At 40.5% G+C, this 18,092-nt stretch overlaps 1 protein-coding gene across 17 annotated transcripts in view; it reads left to right on the top strand.

The window, feature by feature from the left end:
• LOC135502762 (neuroglian-like) overlaps window positions 1-18,092 on the top strand; it is a 75,607-nt gene that overhangs the window by 15,752 nt on the left and 41,763 nt on the right. For 11 of the 17 annotated variants that reach the window (XR_010449831.1, XR_010449832.1, XM_064795834.1 and 8 more), the window contains exons 2-3: window positions 7,531-7,608; window positions 7,872-7,928. Coding sequence is in view for 15 of the 17 variants with exons in the window: in XM_064795834.1 (XP_064651904.1) it covers window positions 7,548-7,608; window positions 7,872-7,928 (118 nt within the window). In the remaining 2 variants the exon portion in view is untranslated. Of the gene's footprint in view, window positions 1-5,936; window positions 6,172-7,530; window positions 7,609-7,871; window positions 7,929-8,952; window positions 8,965-16,581; window positions 16,597-18,092 lie in introns of those variants that run through there. The other 6 variants (XM_064795841.1, XM_064795840.1, XM_064795835.1 and 3 more) reach the window with 5 other exon arrangements.

Raw genomic sequence — 18,092 nt, forward strand, 5'->3', positions numbered from 1 at the left:
GTATGTACTCCAGATCAGTCCGTGTTCAGAACCTTTGGTCAGCTTAGTCTTCAAAATGAACAGCTCTTTTGTTTGAGAGTGTGATCACCTCCATGACTCACCCCAGCCCACTTTTTACATTCTGTGAAAAGAGTTGTAAAACTGTTGTTTTTTAGTCCAATGACAAACACCCCAGGTATTGTGAATAGTCTGTGAAATGTCTCGTTTTTTCATTGGATTGGTGATTTGACATGAAATTTTATATATTTCCCGTTGAACAACTTTTATGCTATGCAAACAAATTTCAAATTCAAATTTCAAATTCCTTTGAATTCCGTTTCACTTGACCTAAACTCATAACCTGGTTGGGTTTATTTGCTCAAGGTTTTAGCATGCATTGTCTCCTCAGGTAGGGATGAGGACTTGATAAGGATGCTTTAAATAGTACGTCTACTGGGTTACAGTACCAGAACCTCTCTTTTAAGGACACCATGGGGAATATGCTGTTCTTACGTGTTGTTTATTAGAGGTATCCTGATTATAGAGGTCAATTGCAATGGAAATGACTACTGGGGATGGTACCAAATGCAGTGTCCATAACAGAGAGGGTGTCCTTAAGAGAGAGGTGTCCGCTAAGGGAGGTTCCACTGTACTGTCAATATTCTGTGAGGTGTATTCCAGCTAGTCCATGTGAGATGATGAATGCTTCTCACTGGGGACTGCATCCTTTCAGAGAAGTCCATCTGGTCACCTTGAACATGGGTGACTAAGCCTGGGTCATAGGTAGTTGCTGCAGCTCACTAATGAATCAATAATGCTGCAAAAAATATCCGACGCCCTAGTTCACTTATATGGAGTATGGATACATTATTAAAGGGGGACTATAGCCTGGAACAGAGGGGCTAATTTGGCTATTTTGAGGTAACTAATATGTACACAGTAAGGGCCCTAGATCATGTCAGATTCAGCACTAAATACATTCCTCGTACAAGCGTGAATCATTTCGACGTACTGTGAGATGTGAGAGACCCCTATTGGCGACTTTGTGTAACTTTGAACTGTGCCAAAAATGCTAACATGATCTGTACAATGTTTTCACGCCATGTCCAAGTCTTGATTCTGTTCTATGAACTGTCACTACAGTCCCCTCTATCTCCACAGCCCATTTGCTCATATCACATTGAGAGGTTTCCTTGTTTCCATGGGTTACCACTACTAAATGTATTATGGTAGAATCCGTTGATTTATCGTAATTTTTTCATTCTCCACTGAAATCTGATAACTAAGTGCAGACTCAGCTGTAGCTCGTTCCCACAATGAACTGAGACCAGGTTTCACAATCTGGCGTATTGAGCTTTCATTTTAGACAGTTGGGTTCAGTGACTCATTGCATGTACAACTGTACAGAGACTCATAATCTGATAATTTCTGGATCAATTTCCTGAAAAAAACACGCCACATTAGTCATCTTAAAAATATTTTCAGATAATTCGTCAATAATTTCATGAATTTCCGAAAGTAGGAATAGGATATTGAAATTTAGTTTTAAAACAAAGTCCTATCGAATAGGCCCTACATGTCATATGAATTACATGTTGTGCAATGTTTTACATGTACATGTAGAATTCTGATTGGACTCCCCCGCCTGAGACCGGCTCTGTTATCGATCCAGTGTGGGCTGTCGGTGATTTATGTTGATTGACCAGGTTTTATCGGCTTGATAAGAAATAATGGACATAAAACACTGACCTGCTGTGACATGTACATGATATAGTCAGTGCACTGGCAGTGTACAAATGTGCACGGAGACCCATTTTTAATACTCAACGCTTTATGGGGAACATTCCTTGTTTGCAGAAGTCATTGTTCAAACTTAAGAACATCATTCAATCTGACCATGTGATGACCTGGTCAGGAGGTCAAGTCAGCTTTTGGTCAACATGGCCTGGCAGAAGACGGAGTCACCAGGCCAATAAACCCAATTGGTGCCTCACTGTAGTGGCATGTGAAAAAGCTCATCCAGTCTTGGACTCACCACCTGAATCTGCTGTATGTACATAATGTACATCCTTATACATTTCAATATGTGCTCTATGTACTTATTATGAGAGCCCGAGTGAAGTACAAAATTGGCTGAAAATGGAAATTGATGATGGTTCAAAAGTGAATTCCCATGTTATTATCTGGCAATATAATATCATTATAACATTAGAATGGACCGAGATGTGACGAATTGATGTGTTCATATTATCATGATAATCATGCAATCTCGGATTGGCTAACTTCGAGTACATGTAATTGACTGGGAGACTATGACAATAGATATTAGTGAGTATCTGTGTCAGGGACTTCATGGGAGCCTGTCCTTTTATTCATTCATGTGCATATGTTGAGCTGCTTGGACCTCACGGCCTATCGCTTTTCTGGTTCCCCCTGGATCACCTAGGCATCCCAACCAGCGTTCACCACAAGACCATTTGTCAGGGCATCCCACCCTGCCTTGGAAGAGAAAACCCACCTTGCTCTAGAATTTAGTAAACTGGGCCAGACGAAATTGCTGGCCACCCTACCTTCTGTTTCTCACTGGCTAGGAGCTTCTTGAATATCAAGGGTACCACCCAGCCTTGAGAAAACCCTGTGAAGAACTCTGCCCTACTGGCTGCTTACAAATATGTCGTTGGAAAGCCTTGATTTCAATCCCTGCCTTTCAAGACCACAGTTGAATCGCTTAGTCTATTCAAAGGGCTCTCTGGCTCTCCTCAATGCTCGTCGAGATTGCAGGCATAATTACTGATAATCAAGTAGCGTACACTCAAACTTGTGCATGATATCACAAATTTACATCAATGGATAGGGCCCGTCCAGCCACGAACAAGTGTGGGCCCGAGGGAACAGTCCTAACCTGACCCTCACCGTCCACCCCTCCAATGAGAGCTTTTGAGATCACAATCTCGTGCGATGTCGCAATTTCATGATGGAATGTGACTCATAAAACGCTGTGTATTGTCAAGGACGTTTTATTTGATGAATCGGCCTGTCGAAATAAACTCCCTCCATCGAGTTGGATCATGTTTCGTTTAAGGGGAAATCGTTTCGTTTGATGTTGTTAGTCAGAGGACCTGATATGTTAGGAAGCCATGTTGTTTCCGAAATCTTGCGGGTTTGTGCAATCATGAGTGTGGGATTGCAATCATGAGTGAGATGGATGGCAGTCAGAGTACAGAGGCTATAGATTGTATAAGACGTAGGGTGCTGTCAAGGGTTGAGCAGAGGCACCACTAATTTGGCCCGAACTTGAAATCCTGAAGCATTTAGAACTCTTTCAGAACAGCGTGGATGTCAATTTCACTGGTTGTAACCAGCTTTAGGCTGTAGGCTTTAGGCTGGTTACTGGAAGGTTGGAATCCGTTCTTTGTTTTCAAGAGAACAGACTCCCACCTTTAGAAATAAAATCAACATTCACTCTATTTTGTTGGAGTTCCAATTGCTTGAGGATTTTAAGTTCAGGTTCCAGCCAAAATGGTGGTCCCTATGTGGTGAACAGTATTACTGGTGACAGTCAGAACTTCATGTAGGCTCCTCTAAGCCAAGCTTTTCTCGCTCTCAGATCACCTCTTTCACGGTAACAGCCCATTGCCGTGTATGAATACATGATAAACGAGAGCTCGAGACATAGAGTTACGAGTTCTGTGGTACTGTGATGTCTCGTTCTGCGATCGGAAGTGGGCAATCATCCAATTTTGCCTCCCACACCAGTATGCCAGTAACCAACGATGACTAACTGTTGGTGGATGTGTATGGGAAGTGTATGGTCTACACGCACTGGACTAGATAAAACAATGGCTACATGTTGGTTGCTGATTTCATTTGAGGAGTTGAACTGAGGTATTTTATCTCCCACGAGCAACCGTTTAGTTTATATAAACATTGCACAGATTACAGTTTTCCGTACAAATACATAGCTTCCTTCCAGTTCAATACAAATCGAATTTCAACTAATGTAGCTCTATTGTCTATTCAAATAAACAGTGGTATATTTGTTGAACTGACTCAGCAACATCTTGTCTCATCTGACTATCATCAGTCTTAGATACAAATTGAATTTCAACTGTTTTCAGTGTTTGTGGAACTGTTGAGTTCGTAAGAGGGGTCCATGCACATTTGGGCTTATCAATCTTTCTCAGCTGCATAGTGGTTAGTATAAATGTTTCCTGAAGTTGGTGGCTTGCATTGGAACTAACTTTTTCCCCCTTGTCCGTCATCAAAGGCATTCAAGTGTGTTGGTCAACCATGACTATCTCCTTTGTCCCTCCACCATAAGGCCTAGTTTCCCCTTATGACATCACTATTTCGGACACTCAGCGCCCCATTTCTAGAAACGTGTATACTGCGCTCAGAATTAGGATGTTGTTGGTTTGACTCTGGGAAATATCGCCGTTTCATCTCCAAGTCCTTGGGCAAGACACCTAATGGTGCTTCTCACCACCCAGGAGTATAAATTTATGTTAATGGGAACCAGGTTTGCCTGGGATGGACAAGCGTCATGTTCACACATGAAGGAAAGTTCTGCCCCTATTCCTTCGTCAGTTGATGCTGCAGAAGCTTGGCTATGATCCTTTCTGATGAGCTATCATTGCACACAGCGGATACATTATGAATAATTCCCGCTGCCAACAAGTCTCGCAGAAAATTACTGCCTCTTGTACAGTTTACAAATACTTTCCGCGCACAGAGTAATTTCGCATACAGAGAGCATCGCTAAGTGGCAATTTCATTGGAAAATGGTTTACCCTTGATAAAGTGTGTTATTCATGGTGTATGTTGTCAAGTGTTCTGGCGAGAAAAAACGATTAGATCGCCTTATTGCATGTACATTGTACTGGCGAGCGATTTTAGGGGTACTTCAGCAGTAAACCTGACGGGAGGTTACATGTGATTAGCGTGGTTGTTAATTAGGAAGTGCAATGTTGTGTACGGTAAATGTTCTTGTAAATGTGGCAGGCAAGCCAATTCTGGGGGTAAAAATCCCAAAATCATATATGATTGATATCAGATTACCTTCAGGGGGTTTGTGGGAAGTTCGGAACTGATTGGAGAGCACTCGATGTCATTCGTGTGTGTTGGGGTCAGAAGCCCCCCCCCCCCATCACTTGGCCATGAGCTGCCGTCATGAAGCAATGATGATGTTTGACCACAATATTTACTCCAATCCTGATTCATAGTTTCTGCATAGCCTCTTACTTATGATATCCTCCAGGAAGTTCAAAGTGCATTGCCCCTGGCACCATTCGATTTTCCTTGACTGTTAGAGTGAGCGATGATCTGAAGAAGCGGAAAGGGAAGTCGGGTCAGGAAATATTCTCCAAGGAGTCACTCGGTGTGGTGTGAGTAGGCGATGATGTATTATGATCCAGTGATAGGCCTACATGCAGAGCATACTAGGCCCATTTGTCTGTTCTGCACTGTACATCCTGATATGCTACATGTCTGAGTGTGTTTTAAGGGTCGACCGAAGGCTCCACCACTTAGGCCAAAAGTTGAAATCATGAAGCAATAGGAATTCCTTCAAAATGAAAAGATTGCCAATTTCAAGGGTAGTCTGAAGTCCTTCAAAATGGTTAAATCTGATGGCTGTGCTACCCCTTGCCATGGCTGGATTCCGACGAATCATTCCTGAACTTGCAGTGATAAATTTTGTTGCAGGCTTTTCGGGGTGGTTTGCAAGGGTTAAGCTACTCTCCATACATGTATACACTGTATAATAACAGACATGCACTGTTCTAATAACAATATTGTATGGCATTCACGCTGTTGGCCAAACTACTCGAAAGTGGATTAGAAAATTAACTACTGGGTACACACAAACTGATGACATCACGACCGCCCCCACCTGGAAAGCCACAGGAGTGGGGTTGAACAATCAAAACCGTTGCCTATATTTGGCGACCAGGATTTGGCTGTGTCTTAATGTGGTCAGTGAATCATAGTGTTATGTAAACATTGTAGTGGGAAATGTCGATCAATGCTGGGTCACTGATAGGCAGAAGGTTATCAGCCATTGTGAATACCGGAGGCTTTTTGGTGGTTTTCGTTTTAATTTAAGTGTCTTCAGTTGAAATTTGGATATTTTGTGTAGTTTTGATTTCATTTTATCTTGGATTATTTATATTCGTTTTGAACAGATTGTCATCGGTAAGTTGTCATGCTCTATCGGTAAATACTGGGTATAGGCGCTATTTAGCCGGTTAAGTGCCTGTACAAAAGGCCCTCGCATGTACATTTGTTTATACATCCGATGCACCAAGGGAGGCTAAATAGCGTCTACACAATGCCACACATTGTTTTAGAGGTTGTTCCATGGCCTGCGTTTGCTCTGAGAATAGGATATCAGAGGTTTAGAGGACCCTGTGTATTGATCAATTTGATTGGATTTGCGAGGCTGCCAATAGGAACCCACTTCTATTTTGTTGTCTGGCTGGTATGTTAAGCAGACGCACTGAAACAGCTCGTTGCTTTATTATGTATTGAGACAGCAGTAGGTTTGGTGGACAGCTGAAGTCTGCATGCATAGTGCCAGTACATTGACTATTTTCATGGGTTTACAGATTGGCCTTTGAAAATAGACTTCTTGACTGTTGTACAAGCGTACATCGGCCAGCGCACACCAGTCAACAAAGATTATTAGTCCCAAGAAGCCTATCCATTCCTGGGGGAAGTTTTGCCTTCACAGTAACTGTCGCTGAAAGGGTGGATGTCGTCCTGGGTGCCGACAAATGGTACCCAGGTTCGAGATCGACTGGACAATAAGCACCCTTTTTGCCATCACACTAGACAAACAGCACCCAGCTTCTTTTTGCCTGACTTACGAATCTAAGGGACAACGTTTCTTGCAATCTTGTTTTATCTCGCGCCGTGGTACTTGCGGCATTAGCAGTGCTCGAAATAAAAGGAACAGATAAACAGAAAAAAACGCGTTTAGGCCTATAGGTCTTTGAAAGCACATTTCGGATATATCCCTCCTATATACCTTTTCTGAATAAATCATCCGAAATGTGCTTTCAAAGACATTTGGAAGAAATGAAGTACCTTCAAGCATGCCAATCTACTAGTATTGTGCGCAGATCCATCCTTCAACCTTTGAAAGGAGGAGACTTATAGGATTTACTTACATTTTACACCATCTGGTCAGTATGCTGTGTAAAATGGAGAGGAGGGGTGCTTTCATAGAGATTAAGAAAGTTGAAGAAATAGTAAGACCCTTGACCAGTTCACCTTGTCCAACTTGACATGATGTGTCAAGCTCATCAGGAAAGTTTAGAGGCCCACTTGACATAAAATGTCATGTAATTCGAGTTGGTCTAGTAGGGCCTAAATCCAAGAAGTTATATGACCGTGATCATGATGATGATAATTCCGGCCTGAATTGTGCGACATTGTGTTGGGTGCTAGCTATAAGTTGTATAACTTTTTAAACCTGACATTTCTGTTTATAAATTCTAATCTAATAGTAATACGAAAATCTCATATTTTGCCTCTTCTCTCTACTTTCAGATCTGTAGACTGCCAATATGGGACTTTTATCTGGAATATTTTTTAGCGTGACGCTGGCTCTTGTCGTCTCGGACCGAGGTATGTATTGACATTAAAAGGTGGCGTTACAACATTACCATGGAAACTCTTTGCAATTTATATTCATCATAGTATGCTTATGATTCAAAAATCCTATTTAGTGAATTTTTGAATTTTTTCTCTCTAACTTTTATACCATTCTTGGGTTGGAGGTTGGGTGTTGTATCTTTTTCTCAATTCTGAAGGTAACCTCACTTTTTTACCGATGTCTAAACATTTTTATCATTTTTTGCGCAGTTTTGAATAAATAGCGTATTTTTCAGCTTTTGCCCAGACAACCTCTGAACGACAGGTTAATGGCGTTGTAATGATTTACCCTGGTATGTAAATTAGAAGACGGGGTAGGTTTTACCTTATAAGGACTGAGGGTGATCATCGAAAACGCATCGAAAAAGTTATAAAAAATAATTTACAGAATGGTATAAAAATGGTAAGGTAATATGGTACAATTATAACTCCAGTGCAATTATAGCCTCAGTGTACATTGATGTATACTTCTATAACTCTTTTCAATACTGTCAGGACTATAATTGTACTCTGGCTATATAATTGCCCCACTTTACAATTAAATCGCAGAAGATATTCCGTATCACCCTGGACCCTTATAAGTTTAAAACTTCGTGAATGTATCCACATTCTGTCTGTAGGAATGTACACATTCTGGTGGATGTCATCCGACATGAAATCTATGCTTAATCGAGTCTCATTTCGTGCAGGATCGCATTGTATATTTCACCACACTAGGACCAAAATCTGTGTACATTTACAATTACATACATTGTGTATGCAGGGTGTACACAGTTTTTAGTCCAAGTGAGGTAGGGGTGGCCATTTTATCAAAACTGTCCTCCGTGAATCGAAAGAGCACGCTTCTAATTTCTGGCATGGTCTTCTTAAGGCTTGACTTGATCTGAAACTGAAGTGTGCAAAATTTGATCATGCGAGACTGAGAATATTTTGATAAATATGGCCGTCCTCTTTGTCAACTCATCTGTCTGACGGCTTCCCACCCTAACTTAAACACGACGGATGTTTAACATCGAATTTTGAATGTTGTTCAAGTTAGGGGTGGTACCGAGTCATTTCTTGCTTCCACATCACTTTATTCCTGTCGTCATTCGAGTGACATCAGACAATATATTATCACCACGTCGGGGCATATTTACGCCATGGCTTGACGACTTCCTAAAAATGTGATTATACGTACAACATTCTGATTACTAATATGTTGTCTGACGTCACAGGGCACACACAGGCGATCTCGACTTGGTCGCCTGTGTGACCCGTGGCCGTGCTCTGAACATTGAAATCTCCAGTAATCTTTCCATTCTTGACTTTACACAGGCACAGCAAAAGGTCTGTCCGCTTTTACTATCTTATATTAAAAACATTCCTTGCTTAAATCCCCTTCCAATAGGACAATCAAAACAGCATTTTGGCTCATTTATAAATTAGACTTTTAAAACCTGTATAGTCAACACTAACAGTGAATCTGAAACGTGTAAACAATAATTGGTGGCTTTTGTAAATTGCCAAATTTTCAGATTCACAATGTTATGCATGTTCAGGGCCGTAGCTATAGAGGTGAAGTGATTGCATGGTGGGACAAAGTCTCCCGAAGAGTCACCGAAAATGTGTTTCTTCATTTTCAGCCAATGTTTGACTCGTAAAGGCCAAAAGAGGTACTTTGCCCCCACCATGATAAAAAAGCCAGCTACGACCCTGATGTTTGAACTAACTTTGCCAACTTTTGCCTAATATCAATTCTTATTTCATATATTTGTTATCTTGAACGGTCAAGGGTTAAAATGGTAGTGGTACATTTGTAATTTCATAAAAAGACCACGCAATCTGCTTCGAAAAAGTGTGAGCAAAAGATTCATCAAACCCTTGATTGATTATTTGAATAAGAAAATCAAGAAAATTGGAAACATCATGTGCAAGAATTTGCTGTCAGAATTACTGAAAGTGAAAACTCAACTGTCATTAGACGTATATTGTCAGTGCAGTAGCTCTATCTAGACTGTGTTATACACATACGCAGTCCTCTGGCCTGGGAATGTCGTGCCATTGTCTGCAACAGACGGGAGCTAAAATCGATATTGGCGTGTCCCTAGGAGGTGAGCTCTATGGCACTGCCTCACCTGAGTAGAATTTGCGGTAAAATTGATTTGCTTGCAAAATACGAAACGTGGGTGTGTTCAGTCGTTCCAGTACTCTACCGCCACTGTGGAGTGAAGAGTCGTTCATTTTCGGCTGTGGGACATTGTAAACTTGGAAGTATGCCATTAAGATGGCCATGAGAAGGCGACAGGCTGCTAGACGGTGACAATATCCCATCTGTGATGCTACCTTATTGTGGCTCTGGCAACAGAAGCAAAAGGTCATTTGAAAAAGTCATTGTGTTGCAAATATGAACAGTTAACCTCAACTAGACTCAATTTCAAGAAAAGATGGCACGGCACCCAAAAAATCCTTACATGGCTGGGAAATCTTGAATTTTTTCTCAACAGCTAGTTCTTGGGCACACTTTGTCAGATTCTGGCGAAGTTGGTAACTTTAGAAACTTTGGACACCGAACAGAGTAGTTTCAGATGCAGTTTTATTCTAGACTACAAAATAAAAAACCTCTATGCCCATCAGTTTCTAAACATAGGAGTGAAATATTCTCGCCTTTGTCTGCTCAGTGCATATTGGCGAGCTATTTTCATAATCCTTGTCTGAGTATTGCACAGAATCGATGGAAGTCGCTCCGGGGTGTCTTGTCCCGCTGAGGTGAGAAACGGATCGACACGTCACAATGGATTATCCTCATTAACCTTTAAGGCTATAATCAGCTTACGAACACAATGGCGCAAAATGAGAATCTCGCTAAAAAGGACACGGTTTTCTTTTTCGCGCACTCTATGTTGCCTCGGGAAAACCTTTTGAAGAGAAGCGAGAAACCTTGTGGTGGAAGTATTTGTTCTCAAAGATCATCCTCTTCAGTGTACAGCATGTGCTGCTTGCTGTCATCAGTTAGGTGTCCTCGGGGTGGGAACATTCTAGTCTCTCCCCTGCGGCTCTCCAAGTCAGAATAATCGAAATGATATCAATTTTCTATGCAGAAAAAGAGTACGGGTCACCTGACGCTCTTTTGACATGTTGTATTCAATGGGGCTGTCACCTTAGACCTCAAAGTTGCATACCTCTACCAATGCAAATAGTGAAAACATGAAAAACTACACCATGAAAGTGTCACCTTACACTTCTGGAATGGTGTGTACGTAGTTTCTTTCAATAATGCCGGCACCCTCAGAACACTTTCTGAAATATTGAATACTGATACCCCGGGCAGACGGCTCTATTTGAACAAAGGAAGTTGGGGGGAATTCTTTTTGGTAATTTGGTCTGAGATGTACAAGGTCCTTGAATTATTCTGAGAGCACTTGACACGGATGTCTTGCCACGTATGGTAATTCGTAGACATTTGGCTGAGCAGGGTACCTCCAGGGTTTCTCCGAACAGACGCTGTAACACGTACTGGAGGATGTCCTCTGATTACCAACTGGGGAGAGGCCTGGCTGGACTCCACATCTCTCCAAGAGAAGCTTGGGGGGAAAAGAGGCAGATTTACGTCACTCTGCCACATTCTTGAGGACGAACAGTGTAAAAGTTAAACCAGCAAAATGCAAAGAAGACAGAACATGTACATTTACTCTACATCTGTATCTGTAGTTGGTGGCTTTCCAAGCAGTAGGAAGTCAAAATTGACTAAATATCCTGATTGTACGAGGCCAGGGATATATGGAGTCATGCCGAGCAAGGACAGAGCCTACATGTCGTGTGTACGGATAACGTAGTTGGCAGTGTCCATGCATAATTTTGATAGATTACCCTGCGAGTCAACTGTATAGCATGGAGGATCTGCAGTGTAATCTCTGCAAATATCTGTGTGGGCCATAAATGGTCGTCATGTCCAGTCAAATATTGACTTGGGGTAGATTGCCGGAGACGACGAAATTACATTAGATTATCCGCAGTGTCCCAATGCAATGTCTGTGAGTTTGACTGAGTCAATATGTCTCATATTGCAAGTATTGAACTGTTTCATATTTCTCAACATTGGGGAATGATTATGACTCTGAATCGTCATTATTTGTCTTCTCGATTATATGTCTAATAGTCATAGAGAGTGCATGTTAAAAAAGGAAATTGATTAGTGTGGTTCAACTCGTCTACGAATATTTACTTGGACACAAGAGATGTGTCATGGGAGTGTGGGTTTTATTTGCTAGAATTAACTTCTAGCAACAACTCGATGAAAAACATTCATTTTTAGTGCGATATCAGATGTTTTTATATGAATAATGAAAATGCTTTTCTGGCTGTTTGTCTGGTTTCAAACAGGAAATTGCACTGCCATTGAGTAAGTTATCGGTAAACTTCTGTTCCGATCCATCATGAAAGAACTGCATCCACATGGGAACTGGTGATAAACATGATAAATGAGCTGGTTGTCTGCAGTTTATGCGAGAGAGAAGCATACGAGCTGTTGCCCTTGCAGCTGCAGTGGGGGTTGTATTGGTTGATGGAACAGCTGTCAAACAAGCATCCATCATATTCAATCTTCATAAAGATGCTGTTCGATCAATACAACACCTACCCTTGAATGTTAAAAGAAACATCTGATTTTGTGTGCATCACATTCCAAGTCTGTTCGCATTGGACAAAAAAGAATTGTTTTCCACCCAAAGCAGACCTTATTGTAGTGTACAAAAAAAGGAGAAAAGTACATAGTTTTGTTTCAAGAACATAGAATATGAAATCACGTCTAAATTGGACGTACCATGTTTGATTTGTCTGGGATATTTACTGATCATCCATGTAAATATTGACAAACTTTCTGTCGCCTACATGTTGTGTGCTGTGATCACAATGCATTGCGGCATCCATCGCCCATTTGAACTCATTCAACAAAGTGTTCTGTTGGTTAAGCAAAGCATATCTGTTTTATTTGAAAGTTAGTCTGCTGTGGTACTGTCACCGTGGTCTCTAAAAGCACTGACAATATTGGACCACAAAAAATGTATTGTTGATTTTCGCTTTGATTTTACCATATTTGCATGTACTTGGGAACTATCATTGCCTGTCTCGGCATGAAATGAGATGTCTGAGCCACAAGATACCTATTTCTGAAAGTATTGATTTAACATAGATTTGGTTGGGCTGTAGTCGTCCAAAAATGTGTTGTATTTGAACAGACAAAAAAATTTATTAGGATATGAATTGACTCATCTTCCGAAGGCAGTCCATAGATAAATAATTTTTTTGCAGATTTATTTTAGAAATTGGTGATTCGAGATATCTATTTTCACCATTTCAATTGACACACTGTCGAATTTCAATTTCATGAACTTATTAACAAAAGAGGATGGTAGGTTATCTATTTATAGATTAAGTATAAATGGTTTGAACCTGGGATCCAGTTTCCATCTGCCTTGATTTCATTTTCAGATTGATGAGACTTTTATAGCTTTTGAATCGGGTTTTCCAAGGGGTGGTGTTTGTTACATTGAACAGCCTGTGGACATGCAACAAGTGTAGCATGTATGTGCCTGCTGTTCCGTTTTAAAAACCCACTCCCACTCTGAAGGGAACATAGGTTGTTGGACAGAATTTAATTGATGGAACAGCCCCTATAGTGGCTGAATGCATGTTGTAGAAATACATTCACTGCCATTCCATTGTCAGACAATACTCCCGCTGCAAAAAAAGATGTCGCGTACCAAGGCAGACGATCGCTTGGTCCCAGGTTAAAACTTCATCGTGAATTTTTCACATTTCTGGATGTAATAGATGTACCAATCAAAAGCTTAGGTAACCCAAGGCCGATTTTTGCTGATATTTGATTTTGAACCGCGATGATTTTCTCGACTTGTACTGTGTAAGAAAATCATTTGTAGTTCTATGCTTCCCCATCATTTCGCTTCAGCGGACCCAGAAAGCTTCATCAACCCAGGTTGGCGATGTGACCCAACACCCTGTTCATTATAATAGTCCGTAACCCATTCTCGATTGGTAATTTTCACCAAAGTAGGTTGCTGTGTCACTCACATGTACTTTATTACCATATTATCATGAGATGTTAGCAGTAACATGGTCATTTTTGTATTTTTTTCTCACCAATTTTGTACAATATTTAGTGTTGATGAATATATTATTGTAATTAGGTCATCACATCCACCCCCGATATACATTTCACTTCCTCCTGAATATTATTCCCATTGCAGAATCATCATGCTTACAGCTTTTCATAGTCGTATGTTGGGCCTGCACTAAAAATATGAAACGTATTTTTAGGACACCCAATATCCATTCATCGCTTCCAAGTTTTGCATCAGCGTGACCCTTGCTTCAGTGATTCGAAGCTTTTAATGGGCACATTTGCTCGAAATCTTTGTTTTGTATTTTCACGATGTTGTAGTTGTACTACAAGCATTGCAATGCCAGAGACCTTCTTGGTAGTAGGCAGTGATTGGTAGTTATTTACGGAGGCCTTATTGCCTGAAACAAAGAATTTGCAGCCATTGCGTCTGTGGTCTGCAGGTTTCCAATCCCATGTTTGAAGGAAATGGGCATTGTGCTTGAAATTGTTGTTCTGCTTTTCACAATGTTATGTACAGTAGAACCTGCCTTAACAGACACCTCTCTATAAAGGACACCCTTGCTAATGAGGACACTGGTTTTGGTCACAAAGTGGTTGTTTCCATTCAATCAGATGTCAATCTATGTGGACAACTCTTCATCAAGGACATCAGTTCTCAGTCCTGAGGGTGTCCTTAATAATGGGGTTCTACTGTACATGTATCAATATGATAGTTTATGTGTTAGGGCTTCAGTGCGCATTGGGGCGTGTCTTGGAAGTTTTGCCATTCCTGTCAAGGCCATTGGCAGGGTGGGGGAGCAGTTAGTGTCCCCCAGTGTCACCTCTGCCCTTCCAAGACCAAAATACTCACTACGAGCCTGCATCCTAAATCAAAAATTTCTTGTCGACCTTGAAAACTAGATGTTATGGCTGACACCCAAGTGCTAGTGAATCCATTGGCTCATTTTCCTGAGCCCTTGGCATTGTTTTCCATTATTTCAATTCAAAATAGATACTCATTCATGAATTAAAATAATATGGAAAAGGACCGAGATGCATGATGCAAAGCATAGTTGGCATTCACGATTCAGTATGTTTTCCTAGTGACAGCTGTCCCCGGCTGACTTATCATGAAAAAATATCAGGCATGGTATGATCGGAATGTATGATAACTGTGTACTCCACTGGTATAATCCAACAGGGCTTACTGGACTTACTGAAAATAAGTAGGCCAAACACCCTAATGTGAGTTTATCACAGACACTTTTGCAGTTCTTGCAGCCATGATCATGATATTTGCTCAAAGCACCAATGCCACATACATTCTGCACCGTACCAGACTAATTATGTATGTAAGACCATAAAAATTCGATCAATCTGCGATTTCATTACATTGAAAGTACGTTGCCATAGCGATGTAATTTCATTGCCGGACAAATTGATAGGCACTGGGATTCTGATATTTTGATTAATTAGATTCTGAGTTTATGCAGATGATACTTCCAGGGTTTTTCCGCTTGTGACTTTGTTGACAACACAACGGTGCCCCAACCAAATCTTTAAGTTTCCTGCTCAATCCACCCAGCGAATTTCAGAATACCTTATTTGCCTATCCCATTGGACAGATCTAGCCAAAATCAGGCACCATTCTCATTGGGAAAAAGACTTGTCCTTTCCTGTTGGCTCTTACTTTTGGATGCCCGAGTCTGCTTTTTTAGGGGGGAGAGCTTTGTACCAAAAACAAATCTGTCGTTTGGTAGTTCGTTGATCTAATGTTCCTCCTCAGTAAAACTTTTCTGTGCTTTTGCAACTCTCCTTCTCGAATTTATCATCAGTCATGTTAGGCAAACCAGTGTGACAGTTCTACTACTATGATCTGTCCTCTGTCGTATTAGTTGCCTGAAAACGCTATTTGATAAAACCGAGTTCTCATTTTCAGGCTTGCATGAAAATTTGATGATGAGGAAGTCGTTTTGATGCTGGAACTAATAATGAATGAATTTCATGCAGGTTTTCGGTCAAATAAGACGGAACTCTAGCAAAAGTCAAAATGCTCTGACCAAATCATCGTTTGGGTTTACTGTTGTGAGAGTAAATAGTTTTTCTAACAGTTGATCCCGGTATCCCATAGATGATCCTATAGATGTTCTCAAAGATGGTCTCATAGATGATTTGAATCTTCGTTTTGCTATAAATGTTACGAGTAGTGATATGGTGTTCATTGCACTGTAGCTGACAATCTGCTTCAAGCTTTCAAAATGGTTGTTGATGAATTATTGCTAACGTTAGATTTGAAAAACTTGGAAATATTTGCAACTCAACCCGTAGATAACGCCAAAATTGTTACAATTAACCCATTCAGAGGATAAGCCAAGCTGAAAATGTCTGCAAAGGAACTATTTGTGTCTTAGCTGGTGAGACGACACACAGTGCGCCACCTGGATTTGGCACTAAGAACTTGGAAGTGTTTGAGAAATCTCGGAACTCGAAAAGAAGCAATGTTTTCCCGCACATTGCAGAACGGTATGTCTATAAAGTGCTTGCAAATATTTCCTTGGTTTGGGATCTTGACTGAAAAGGCTAATTTGACTATATTATAGAAATTCATGGGGATCGAGGAAATGAAAATGTTTTGGTCGACTTTGAGCCTAAAGGTGACCAAGCTTCAAACAATTCACGCAGCGTGAAATTATCGACTATATGACTGCCACAAATTCATCAACAACCACTTTGCAGTTTTTTTCGGCAATTTGTCTATCGTTTTTTCTTGCTGTTCATGTGGTTGTCTTGCGACCCCGTAGTTGCCTCTGCTTAACCTATCATCCGTTTGAATGTTTTTCCTATAGGCGGCGTCAGTGCTGGTAAGTTTGTAAAAAACGCAATTTCGTTATCGATTTATGTTTTCCTGTTTATTCGTAGAGTTTTGTGTTACTGACATGTTACTGTATAACTGGCAAAATTTGGCGCTGTTTTCCATTTTTGCGATTTGCTGAAAAAAAATTATAACTTTAAAAAAAATGTTTGCATTTTTTTCAAATTTCGATCGATTTTTCATATGAAAAATATCTCCTCCTTCAAAGATTATTTCTTCTCAAATCCACGAAAATAAGACCGCCGTAAAATTTTGGTGTTTACAGTGTCAGAATCAAAGAAAAAGGCGGGAAATTTGAGGATTTGCTGCTATTCTTTGATTCTGGTAAGTTGCTTGCCGTGTACCGTCCCATCAACATGTCACCCAAGAAAGTTGCGAATGAGAGGAGAGTGTAGCTTTCAAAAGATTCATCCCTCCCCGTCCGATCCACCCATGAAGACCAAAACGCAAAAGGGGATTTCAAATCCCATGTCAATTTCATCCTCGAAAGGTTCTGTATTGCGTTGGACCATTAACTATACTGCCACCTTTTGGCAGTAAAGTCCCTTAGATTACTTTAACTGCTGTGGCCCCCCTCCCTCCCCTCCCCGAACAAAAATCAGTCTCATTCTCAATGTAGAGGAGTTGATGATAATGATCTTGAATGCTACATTTTCTTTCTCGGGAAGGAACTTTCTTGACCTTTGTTCTCCTGGATTTGAGCCAACCCGTTTCAAAATTTGTATTCGTGAGAGAAATTATGACAAATTTTAAGATTGGAGTCGAATTTCTTCCTGGATGTTGGCTCAACTCTAAATGAAGATGCATTAAACAGACTGCATTTAACATAACATGAATTTTCATATCATTTTGCATAAATGATGCACATGTTAGTTTTTATGTCTTCACAAATTTTTTTTGACATAATATTATAATTATAATATTCCAACGTTTATGTTCTTCATCATGACCAAGGTGAAGGTCATATTTTGTGACCTTAAACCTGGAGTGCACGGTTGGATGGGGTCAAGGTTGTATTGTGTTGCCTTTGACCCCACTGTTCAAGGTCATGCTCTTGTGTCACGTCTGGTTGAATGCGGTTCTCCTGAAAAATAACTTCAGAGCACATTATATGTTGTATTGCACGGATAACAGGGGACTATCAATCTTTGTTTTATCTTGCTGAAATTTCAAGGTCATTATTAATTGACAGGGGTCAAGGACATAAGTTATTGACTGAGGTCATGGTCACGACCAAGGTCAAGGTCACTGTCATCAATTCGAATCCAGGCTTAATAAAGATGTTGACCTTTTACTCTCTGAACCGAAAATGGCTGAACTAAAATCAAAGCTAAATCAGGCTTAAACTAGTAAAATTGAAAATTAAACTTCTTTTCCTAACATTTAAAAGATTTTCTTAGTAGCATGTTTGATCTTTTATTAACTAAAATTAAAACAGTTGTTTTAATAAGCGTATATGACGCTCTACCTACGCGCTTGCTAGCG

Source organism: Lineus longissimus, chromosome 19 (assembly GCF_910592395.1).
Source record: "Lineus longissimus chromosome 19, tnLinLong1.2, whole genome shotgun sequence".
Classification (NCBI taxonomy): domain Eukaryota; kingdom Metazoa; phylum Nemertea; class Pilidiophora; order Heteronemertea; family Lineidae; genus Lineus; species Lineus longissimus.